The sequence below is a fragment of the Oryctolagus cuniculus genome, chromosome 18 (assembly GCF_964237555.1).
Source record: "Oryctolagus cuniculus chromosome 18, mOryCun1.1, whole genome shotgun sequence".
NCBI classification, from domain to species: domain Eukaryota; kingdom Metazoa; phylum Chordata; class Mammalia; order Lagomorpha; family Leporidae; genus Oryctolagus; species Oryctolagus cuniculus.
The window spans coordinates 12475094-12487048 of record NC_091449.1 but is presented as its reverse complement, the minus strand read 5'-3'; the positions used below and the strand labels follow the sequence as shown (position 1 = coordinate 12487048).

General features: G+C 61.5%; 1 protein-coding gene across 1 annotated transcript; it reads left to right on the top strand.

Annotated features, from left to right (window-relative positions):
- Positions 1-1696: 1696 nt before the first annotated feature.
- On the top strand, positions 1697-10075 carry CD177 (CD177 molecule). Its single transcript, XM_070063499.1, is given in 8 exon segments — positions 1697-1724; positions 1803-1946; positions 2342-2464; positions 2613-2732; positions 6642-6878; positions 7711-7896; positions 7999-8130; positions 8762-10075. Coding segments are annotated over 8 exon segments (1206 nt in total). The 3' UTR covers positions 8998-10075.
- The last annotated feature ends 1880 nt before the right edge of the window (positions 10076-11955 follow it).

Genomic DNA, 11955 nt, shown 5'->3' with positions numbered 1-11955 from the left:
TGCTCACAGGGGAAGCTGGTGTTGCAGGTGGCGGCTTAACCTGCTGTGCCACACCACCGCCCCCCCGCCGGCCCCCAGTCTGGTGTTTCCTATGCTCCTGTGTTTATTTAGCATCAGTCTGTCTCACAAAGTTGTGAGATCAACAAAAGCAGAGGCCTCATTCCTCTTGACTTCCCTGTATCTCAGCAACGCGGATGGTGCCTGGCACAGTACACATTTGTTCAGTAGCACAAGGCTGGGTCCTGTGGCACCCCTGGCCTCCTGGCCCGCTCTTGCCCCCCACCCCCACCCATCCCAGAACACCACTCCAGGCCATGCTCAACTCCAGAGCGCATCATCGGGCAGCAAGACTGTGGAAGAGGCAACGTTTTCTCCCTCCCTCCCTCTCTCCCTCCCTCCCTCCCTCCCTTCTTTTCATAAAATTTTACTCAGGATGCAGAGAGACAGAGAGAGCCCCCACCCACTAGCTCACTTCCCCGGGCCCAAGCTGGGAGTCAGGAGCTCAATCCAACCACTTGAGCCATCCCTGGTCTTCTTAGGGACTGCATTGGCAGGAAGCTGGGATCGGGAGCCAGAGCCAGGAATTGAAGCCAGGCACTCTGATTTGGGACACCAGTGTCTTTTTTTTTTTTTTTTTTTTAAGATTTATTTATTTATTTGAAAGATAGAGTTACAGAGAGAAGGAGAGGTAGAGACAGAGAGAGAAATTTCTCCCATCTGCTGGTTCACCCCATAGGTGGCCACAGTGACCAGGGCTGAGCAAGACTGAAGCCAGGAGCCAGGAGCTTCTTCTGGGTCTCCCACGCAGGTGCAGGGGCCCAAGGACTTGGGCCATCTTCCACTACTTTCCCAGGCCATAGCAGAGAGCTGGATTGGAAGAGGAGCAGGCAGGACTTGAACCGGCACCCATATGGGATGCCGGCACTGCAGGCCAGGGCTTTAACCCACTGCACCACAGTGCCAGCCCCCCAACCAGTGTCTTCACCACCAGGGCAAGCACCTGGCCTGGGCACTGCTTCTACAGTACACAGCCTGAATGCCACGGTGGCTCCGCGTCCGTCCGTCCCCGCCCACCCTTCCGCCGGTCTCTCGGTCATCGGTGTTTGCGCAGCACCCGCTCCATGCCGCGCGGATGGTGTGGGTGCAGTGGGGGATGTGGCACATGCTCCTTGCAAACACAAATAAAGATGCAATGCACACAGACGCCAAAAGCGACAAGCGCCGGCCACTCCCACACGCACGTCTACTCTTATTTTTTTTTTTTTTTTAAGATTTCTTCAAAAGAGTTACAGAGAAGGAGAGGTAGAGAGAGAGAGAGAGAAAGGGAGAGAGGGAGAGAGGGAGAGAGGGAGAGAGAATCTTCCATCCGCTGGTTCACTCCCCAAATGGCTGCAATAGCTGGAGCTGAGCTGATCCAAAGCCAGGAGCCTGGAGCTTCTTGCCGGGTCTCCTACATGGGTGCAGGGACCCAAGGTCTTGGGCCATCTTCTACTGCTTTCCCAGGTGTATTAGCAGGGAGCTGGATCAGAAGTGGAGCAGCCGGGACTCGAACCAGAGTCCATACGGGATGCCGGCACTGCAGGCGGCAGCTTTACTGCTACGCTGGTCCCCCGCTTCAACTCTTGTTCCACTCCTTCCACCTCTGACTCTTCTGTCTGTCACGCACAGCAGCGGCCAGCCCCCTGGTCAATGGGAGATGCCCCTGTCCCCCTCCTGCAGCGACGGTTTGCACACGGCGGAGGCAGGCAGGGGCTGTGGCTGTGGTTTCCTAGCGCAGCCCTGCTCCCGTCTCTTCCCCGCAGACGGCCTCGCAGGGCTGGGGACATCCCAGCTCCTCCTTCGGGCTCAGTCTCAGCCGCCCGCCCGTTGCCATGCCAACCTCACCTCTGTGCAGGGGGCAGCCGAGCATGGGCTGCAGGGCTCGTGCGAGCTGTGCAAGGGCCCAAGTATTTGAGCCGTCACTTGGTGCCTCCCAGGCACAGAGGCGGGGAGCTGGGTGGAAGGAGAGGGGGAGCCAGGCTCTCCGATGGGACGGAGTCGCCTAACTTGCGCCACAGCGCCCTCCCTCATGCATTGGCTGTGATTACCTGGTCCAGAAGCTCTGGTGCTGCTGGCCTTGGCTCACCCGGGTACAGTGAGGGCGGTTGGCCGTAACCTTACTCTGCCACCTCCCCCCACCCCAAGCCACACAGCCCCCCTCCTTGCCTGGCAAGAACTCCTGGGGGTGTGCTCTGGGGAGACTGAGCTGGGGATTCTGGGGCCAGCACTTGGGGTGCAGAGCAGCATCTACCCCCGACATAGAGCCCTGCAGTGCCCCTCACACTGTCACCTCCCTCCCCAGTGCCAGGGACCGTGCGGTGCCCCCTGTGCCTGTCTAAGCAGGGCTGTCCCGAGAACGCCCCGCAGCAGCTGTGTCCCGCGGGGCATGAGCACTGTTACCGTGGTGTCCTCAAACTCAGGGGAGGTGAGCCCGGGACCTGGGGGTGGGGGGCCTGCGGGGGTGGGATCAGGGGCTGTGGAGAGGCAGGGGAGGCTGCGTGTGGGAGGGGAGCTGCGCTGGGTGGCCCTGCAGGCGGCATGTCTGTGCCTCTCTCTCTCCCCGCTCCCTGCAGCCGGCATCGCCTCCCATCTGAGAGCCCAGGGCTGCATGCCTGAGCCAGGCTGCCACCTGCTCAATGGGACCCAGGAGATCGGGCCCGTGGAAGTGAGTGAGAGCTGCGCTCCTGAGTCAGGTGGGTGCAGGCAGGCGGGAGGGCGAGGCTGGGCTCTGGCCGGCAGGTAGCCGCGGGGCTGCTCCCTTTGCCCTAGCACGGGGCGCCCAAGGCCTCCTGGCCGAGCCAGCAGCCCCAGAGCTTGGGCTGCTTAGGACTCTCTGGGGCTGTGCAGAGGGAGGGCACGGGGGAGTGCCATGGCGGGGGGGGGGTAGGGGGGTGAGGCCCAGGGTCTGGATCTGTGGGGCAGGCGCTTGCTGGTGGGCGTGGTCAGTGATGCTGCCCCACCAGTGTCAGGGTGGCTGTCGGGGTGGGAGGCGAGGGGAAGCAGGGCGCAGTGGGGGGGCCGCAGTGGCCGATTCTGTGGGGGCAGGAGCACTTGCCTGTTGTTCCTCTGGGAGTGACTGGTTGCTTCCGGTTCTATTGCTGCACAATCTTGGCCTGGAGCAACCCTGGCTCTCCCAGTCCCCCTCCGTCACCCTTATACATCTGTCACCCATCCTATTGGAGCACCTGATCAACCTTGCCCTTGGGAGTACAAAGCAGGGAGAAAATCTCGGGTGGCGAGGAGGCAGGGACACTGGGAGGCGCCCAGTCTCCCCACCAGCGCCCGGGCCCCCAGAGGTGGAGAGCGCTGTGGGCTGGCAGCGAGGCCGGCGAGGCAGGAGGGGAGCAGGATGGGAATCCTGGCTTCCTTGGCATCATGTTCTTCGCCGTCCATGTCTCCCCAACCTTTGGAGCGTCGAGGAGAGCCGAGTCATTCCACACGCACCCTCTGTGCCTTCAGATCTGTGTCTCGGGCGACACTGGAAGCCTTGAGGCGCTGGCGCCAATGGCACAGAGGCCGGGGCTCCACCTCCTGCCCTCAGGAGCTGGCTCAGGGTGGGCACTCGGGACGTGGTGCTGAACCAAGGTCGTGTTGGATTCCAAGGCCTCCCGTGGAGACCCCAGACGAGCAGATCCTGGTCCGACCGGGGGCGCTCTGGGGGCAGGTTGGGGAGACGGAGTCGTGCGGGCCTGGCCGGGGTGCTCAGGGCTGTGGGGCCTGGGGGGCACGGAAGTGGTCTGTGAGCGTGTCTTAAGGTTGGGCTGGAGCTCCCCGGTCTAAGAGGACGTGGACATCGGCAGGCGGGGGGGCACCGCGTGTGCCAAGGCCTGAGGCGGGGGCAAGGCTGCTGTCTTCTGGCAGTGCCTGGGGAGGGCTCTGGAGGGGGAGTGCAGCTGGGCCTGGGGTGATCAGGTGTCCACAGAGACACGGAGGACATAGCAGACGAAGGCCCTTCGTTCCATGAGGAGGGATGGCGGGGGTGAGGCCTCGGAGACAGGAAGTGACCTGGCTGTGGGGCTGGACCCTGGCAGGAGCAGAGGGTGGATGGGGTGACTTGCAGTGCTCGGGGAGGGGGGGGTTCTCCCCAGGGCAGGGGAACCATGGAAGCTTGTTGAGCAGTGAGGGGCCGGGCCAGAGCAGTGTATCTTTCTGTTTTTAAAATTTAATTACTTTATTCATTCATTCACTTGAGAGGCAGAGAGAGGAGAGAGAGAGAGAGGACTCACTCCCATCCACGAGTTCATTCCCCAGGCTGGGGCCAGAGCCGGGGCCGGGACTCAGCCCAGGTGTGCAGGTGGGGGCAGGACGCCCTTCGCTGGGGACATCATTGCGCTGGAAGTGGGAGGAGCTGAAGCAATGGGAGGGCGGAGGCAGCAGCCGGAGCCGGAACTGAGCCCGGCGCTGCAGTGCGGGACACGGGCGTCTGCACCACGGGCCGATGCCTGCCTTTATCTTCCCTTTCGACGAATGCTTCAACTGGGTCCTCGTCATCCCGGGACAACGCAGCATTCAAATTCCAGCAGGCAGTTTGGAACCCATTCAACACACCGTATACACACGTGTATCACATACGATATACACAACAGACAAAAATACACACGCCACACCATGCCACAGACACCTCACACGCCACACACCACACTACATCCCAAACCACTGCAACATACAACACATACAACCCACCCTGTATGGCACAGTTATCACAAACTACAAACACACAAAACACATACCATGCCAAACACACACACCACACACACCCCACACGCATCACACATGTCACTCCACACAGACACGTGCACCGTACAAACACAGCATACGCAGAGCACCCCCCCCCCACATGACACGTGCAGCCCTCATGCCGCACATACACACACATCACCCAGACCACACGTGCCCTATACCACACGGCTAATACCCTGCAAAGAAGTGTTTCTCAGGAGATCCGCCTTCGAGTTGCCAGCGTTGGAGCCAGGTCTTGGAGGAAGCTTTGCCTCCCGTGGCCAAGTCCAGCTCAGCAGTCCTGCAGATGTTTGTTGAACATCAAGACCGGGCGTCAGAAGCTGGGGCACCACAAGGGGCCGGCATAACAGGAGGAAAAGAGCATCACAGGAGGCCGGCGCCGCGGCTCACTAGGCTAATCCTCCGCCTGCGGTGCCAGCACACCGGGTTCTAGTCCCGGTCGGGGCGCCGGATTCTGTCCCGGTTGCCCCTCTTCCAGGCCAGCTCTCTGCTATGGCCAGGGAGTGCAGTGGAGGATGGCCCAGGTGCTTGGGCCCTGCACCCCATGGGAGACCAGGAAAAGCACCTGGCTCCTGGCTCCTGCCATCGGATCAGTGCGGTGCGCCGGCCGCAGCGTGCCAGCGGCGGCGGCCATTGGAGGGTGAACCAACGGCAAAGGAAGACCTTTCTCTCTGTCTCTCTCTCTCACTGTCCACTCTGCCTGTCAAAAAAAAAAAAAAAAAAAAAAAGAGCATCACAGGGTGGTGGGGCAGCTGTGCAAAGGCCCTGTGGTGGGGAAGGGCTGGCAGCAGGTGCATAGATTGCCCCAAGCAAGCCCCGGCCTCAGCCCCTGTTGAAGACCTTAGGACCTGGCCTAGGGGCGGCCCTGACGGGCTCATGGGGAGCTGGCGGGGTTCCTGACGTGAAAGTCAGCCCACAGCAGTGAGCCTGGTGTCTGATTGGAGCCGCGGTTCCACTGCTGCCACGGAACCAGTCCTGAGCATCCACCTCAGTTTGTTCAGATTTGGGGAGGAGGAGGTGCTGGTTCCAGGCACCCAGGAGGGGAGCACGTGCAAAGGCCCTGAGGTGGGCGTGCACCTGCTGTGTGTTCAGGAGGGAGAAGCAGGCGGCGAGTGCGCAGGGAGACCCAGGAGGAGGCAGGTGAGAGCCGGTGGGGTCCTGGACCTGGGTGCGGGGGGAAGAGCAAGGCAGAGGCGGGGGGTCGGCTCTGGAGAGGTTTTGCAGCTCACACCCACGGGGTTTCCTGGTGTGAGAGAGAAATGTGAAGGGCAGCTCGAGCAACCGGAAGCAGGCTGCCGGGCTGCCTGTGTGGGTGGACGCCAAGTCCTTGGCATCCTGGGTCACATCAGGCTGAGCAGGTGGCCCTAGGAACAGCCCTTGGCCCCAGTGAGAGTCGAGAGGGCCACCAGGGCCAAGGCAGCCCCCTCGTCCCCCTCGTCCACCTTGTCTGCACTGCCCACCGAAGCCCGGCCCTCACGAGCTGTGTGGCCCTGCACAAGCTGTTAAACGCCTCCTCTGCCTCTGTTTTCCCATCCTGAAGATGGGGCTGCTGACGAGGACCGTACCATGTGCTCCGGAGGAGAGGGGTGCAGCAGGGGCACAGGAGGGCTACATGGGCTAGCCCAGGGAAAGCTAGACACAGGGTTTCTCGCTTCCAGGCCCAGGGCTCTCCGGGCCCCTCCTCATGGTGGAGACAAGGCTCCTGGAGTCCAGATGGGGGAGCAGGGACCACCCCTCACGCTCACGGGGCTGCGGGAGGAGCCCCCCGCCCCCTGCAGATGTCCAGCAGAAACGGGGTGAACAGTGTGGGCGGGGTTTGACCTCTGAATCCGCCACTGAGGGACTTCATGGTCGGGACACCTGACACGCGCTTCGGAAGTTGGCCACTGCCGCTGGCGTGAGAGGGACAGGCGCGGCGGGGTCCCTGGCTCCCACGGGCCCCGGTGACTTCCCCTCCCCAGACACGCTGACCTGTTACCGTGGGAACATGATCAGGTGGGGCCAGTCACATCAAGAGCCTGCGCAGTGGACCGCACCTGGGACAGAGAACTGCCAAGCTGGGGAGCTGTGTCAGGAGACGCTGCTGCTCATAGATGCAGGTGCGTGGGCCGGGCCCGGGGCTGGGGCTGCCGCCCTGTGTCCCGTGCATCCCCTCCCTGGTTCTGTCCCCCTGCATTTGCCACCTCCTTCTCCTGGAGTTCTCTCTCCAATTCTTCCTCTCTCTGCGCCCTTTATCACTGTAACAGGGTGCCCGAGGCAGGCTGCTTTGTAAAGAAAAGATGGCCGTCACAGCCGAGGAGCGAGGTCCAGACTGCACGGTGCAGTCTGGGCAGGGGCCGGGTGCCACCTCAGGGTGGGGGTGCAGGTGTCGCTGAGTCTGTGCGACTTCCCTCCCTCTCCTTCAAAAGCCGCTGGGATTCAATCGCCGAGGCACCGGTCTAACCACTTCCCTAAGGCTGCCTGCACTCCACACCGCAGTGGGAGGAAGTTTTTACCCTCGTAAATGCCACTAACATCCAAACTTTTGGAACTAAATTCCCGCACGAGTTGGGACAACAAACTGTATCCAAGCCATGGCGTTTTCCATTTTCAAAAATGGGGGGGGGGTGGTTTACGTGACGGCCACCATGGTACCACACCTGGCTGGGTGGTGGTGAAGACGGGGACCCGTGCCAGGGCCTCAGAGGAACGATGAAACCCTGAGCACCTGTTTCTGGCCACACCCCTGCAGCTGTGCGCTCAGCGCTGGCAGAGAGAACCAACACAGATGTGGAGAGCAGAGCTCTGGGGAGAGCGGGGTGGGGGGGTGGCAGAGAGGGAGGCTCTGCAGGGAGGGCGCCGCTGGGGGAGGACCCAGGCCCTGGCCTCAGCCTCCTCGAGCGGTGGTCTTGGAGCCCACTCACTCCGGCTTGCCCTCTCTCACCCTCTCAGGACACAGGTCACTCTTGGTGGGCAGCAAAGGCTGCAGCCAGGCGGGGTCCCGGACTTCCCAGGATGTCTCCATACACACAGCCCAGCCTGGCTTGCTGGTCGCCTCCTACGCGCGCTTCTGTGCAGCCGACCTGTGCAACCAGGCCAGCGACAGCAGTGTCCTCCTGGGTGCCCTTCCCCCGCCAGGTTTGGGATCCGGAGACATGGAGGGAGGGAGGGGGGTCCTGAGACGCAGGTCCCGGGGGCTGGGAGCAGAGCCGCGCACCCCAGCCTGCTCTCTGCCTGCAGCTGCCCCTCCCCTGGGAGACCTGTAGTGTCCCACTTGTGTGGAGTTATTTGGATCCTGCAGCATGTCGTACTTGGTCACCTGCCCCAAAGGCACGGCTCAGTGTTACGATGGTCACCTTGCGCTCAATGGGGGTGAGTGCTGAAGGCTGGCTCCCCAGGGTGAAGGGGCTGGAGTCCGAGGGAGGAGGGGCTGGGACCTGGAACCCTGGGTCTGAGGGAGGAGAGGCTGGGCCTGGACCCTGGGTCTGAGGGAGGAGGGTCTGGGGGTCTGGGGGCGTGGACCCCTGGGTCTGGAGGAGGAGGGGCAGAACCTGGAACCCTGGGTCTGAGGGAGGAGGGGCTGGGACCTGGACCCTGGGTCTGAGGGAGGAGGGGCTGGGACCTGGAACCCTGGGTCTGAGGGAGGAGGGGCTTGGACCCTGGGTCTGAGGGAGGAGAGGCTGGGGCCTGGACCCTGGGTCTGAGGGAGGAGGGGCTGGGACCTGGAACCCTGGGTCTGAGGGAGGAGGGGCTGGGACCTGGAACCCTGGGTCTGAGGGAGGAGGGGCTTGGACCCTGGGTCTGAGGGAGGAGGGGCTTGGACCCTGGGTCTGAGGGAGGAGGGGCTGGGGTCTGGACCCTGGGTCTGAGGGAGGAGGGGCTGGGGCTGGACCCTGGGTCTGAGGGAGGAGGGGCTGGGGGCCTGGACCCTGGGTCTGAGGGAGGAGGGGCTGGGGCTGGTGCCCAGGGCCTCACCCGTGTCCTGACACGGTCCCGCCCCTAGGTGGAGTGTCCACCACGGTGAACGTCCGGGGCTGCCCGTCCTCCCCCAGCTCCTTGCTGAACTCGTCTGGGAACATCGGGATCTTCTCTGTGAGGGAGATTACCGAGGACAGGAGGGCAGATACCACCAGGCCTCCTCTCCTCAGCGGAGCTGCCCCAGCCATCTCCCTGGCTTGGGCGGTGGGGCTGGGGCTGTCCCTAGCCGCTTGGGGGTGGAGCCTTTGTCCTTCCTGCTAACTCCATTTCCTTGTGATTCTTCACCCCTGCTGCCCTCCACCCCAGCCCTGCTGTCCCCCTGACCTCCTAAACGGATGGCCTCGGACAGCAAAGTCTCCTCCCAGCCTCTCTGTGAGCGATCCCCTCCCCCCAACACCCACACAAGCTCTGTCGTCTGCTAACACCGGGAGGGAGGCTGGGAGCAGCTCACCTGGCCCTGTGGGAGCAGGGGCATTCCAGGAGGGTGCCCCTGTGCTGAGAATAAAGCTGTGCCTTGCTGTCCGTGCTGGGGTGTCTCTAAGCCAGAGGAGGGCAGGACGCCCCGCCACCTGGCATGGGGGAGGCGAGGAATCCAGCATCCGAGGCCCAACAGCTCAGTGACCCGGAGCCCACAGGTGCCAAGGCAGGAGTATTTGGGCACCACCATGAGCTGGGAGGGGAAGGCGCACCGTGCCCACTGTCTTCAGCAGCCAGGGCCCCACGCCAACAGGGCCTCCCCGCATCTGAGCAGTGAGAGCAGAGCCGAGTGGTGAGATCCTTGGCAGCCGAACCCCGGAGGAGTTGGGAACCAGAGAGTGAGCGCAGTTTCCTAGGGCCATGGGGCGGAGGGGAGATGGAGGCCTTGCTGGGAACTAAAGAGAGGTGGGGGGAGATGTGGAGAGATGCCCAACAGATCTGATTTCAGTCTGAAAAATGCATCCAGCCCACAGCAACGCACAGGAAGGGAGCCACAGGGGGGACTGGGATTCCAACCAGGTCCCCTGCCTTTCCTTCAGTCTCTGGGCTCCCCACTGGCTTAACCCAGCTGGAAGTCAGAGGTAGAAGATCCCATGCATGAAGTCGCTGCCACAGCTGGCTCTCACAGCGCAGGGCAGGGGCCAGGAGGGGAGGAGGAGGAGACTGGAGGTGCCTGTCACAACCCACCCCCTGCCCCCTCAGCATCCAACGGAGGTGGCCGTCACAGTCCACGCCTTGCCTCTCAGAATCAAGGCTCAACCGCTGTGCTGCAACCCTCGCCCTCCACCACCTCTTTGGGTCTCATTCGCCAACATGACCTACAAATGAAAGATGTATTTATGTATTTGGAAGGGAGACAGAGAGACGGAAATAGATTGATCTTCCATTCACTGGTTCACTCCCCAAGGGGCTGGTCTGAAGCCAGGAACTCAGAGCTCCATCCAGGTCTCCCATGTTGAGGGCTGGGACCCAAGCGCTTGGGACATTTTTTTGTTGTTGTTGTTGCTTTCCTAGATGCATCAGCAGGGAGATGGATTGGAAGCGGAGCAGCAAGAACTCAAACCAGCTGCTGGCACTGCAGGCGGCAGCTTGCTCACCGTGCCACCAGGGCTGGCCCCATGACCTGCACTTGGGGATGGAGGCTGGGGAGGGTCCACAAGTGCAGGGCCTCACAGGGATTTGGGTAAAGCGAGAATCCACTGGAAGATTCCAGACAGAGGAGTGACACGATGTAGCTCATGATTAGTTGATGGCTCTGGTACCGGGTGGGGAACAGACCCGTGGGCCAAGGGCACGGCTTATCACAATAATCCAGGTGAACAACGACCTTGGGGTCGCAGGTGTTTATAAAAAGATGGCCTCACTTTAGGCTCACCGCAGGATTGCATGGAGACAAAGGACCCATGGATTTTCATAGATTGTTTGCCAACGGCTTCTCTGGGCTGAGCTGCTCATTTCCTAGGGGAGGAAACGGAAGCTCGGAAGGGAAAAATAAAGGCATTGGCTCAGGGAAGGGAGATCCGCTGACCTCCTGCACACCAGAAAGGTGGGCCGCTTCCCTGAAGGCGGCTCGAGAGAGGTCCCTGCAGGTGTCTCCGGGGTGAAGAACACAGCCGGGGACACCCAGGCTCCCGCGCTTCCTTCTGAGTCTGAGATGGAGGGATGCTGTGACTGGTCCCTTGGAGCAGACTCAGGAATGTGGTCGCCTTCCCAGCCAGGGGACCTGGACGGACCATTTGTTCTCAGATCCTTTGATGTGTGACAAAGGCAGGGCAGACCCGAGGGCTTGGAGACACCCGGTGGCCCTCCCTAAGAACCAGGCCTGTGTACCTGGGGAGTCTTCCCCGGTGGAACCAGGTGAGCGCGCTGCAGGCGGAAGCCACAATCCCTCCACGTACTCACTCCGGGCTGCACCACCCATACCACCTGCTAACACAGAACCCTGAATGTGAGATGATACATGCCTGTGATTTATCCCACCACTCTGTGACATTTTGTTACATCAGCCCTCATAAGAGTCGATGGAAGATGACTGTTTCACGGGTTCTGGAAGACACTGTGAGGCCAGGACGTGAACAGGCATGGCTTTCAGGGCAGCCCAGCAAAACCGCCGTTGCTCCTGGCCGGGGAAGGGGGGTGCCGCAGGCCTGAATTCTGAGGAGAGGCACCAGACTCCTGGTGTCTCAGGGGCCAGAGCTACTTCCTAACATTTGTGTTTGTGTTTTTATAATCCTTTTGAACATTCTTAATATATTCTAATAGGGCCAGCATTGTGGCATGGCGGGTAAAGCCACTGCTTGTGAGGCCAGCATCCCATGTGGGCTCCGGTTTGTGTCCTGGCTGCTCCACTTCCAGTCTGACTCCCTGCTGGTGGCCTGGGAAAAGCAGCGGAAGATGCCCAAGTTCTTGAGCCCCTGCTACTGCTGTGGGAGACCTGAGGATCTCCTGGCTCTGGCCTGGCCCAGTGCTGGATGTGGCAGCTGTCTGGGGACTGAACCAGTGGTTGGAAGATTCTCTCTCTCTCTCTCTCTCTCTCTCTCTCTCTCTGACTCTTTCAAGTACATAAATAAATATTTAATAAAAATACATACTTTTGGCCGGTGCCGCGGCTCACTAGGCTAATCCTCCACCTGCAGCGCCAGTACTCCGGGTTCTAGTCCCGGTCGGGGCACCGGATTCTGTCCCGGTTGCCCCTCTTCCAGGCCAGCTCTCTGCTGTGGCCCGGGAGTGCAGTGGAGGATG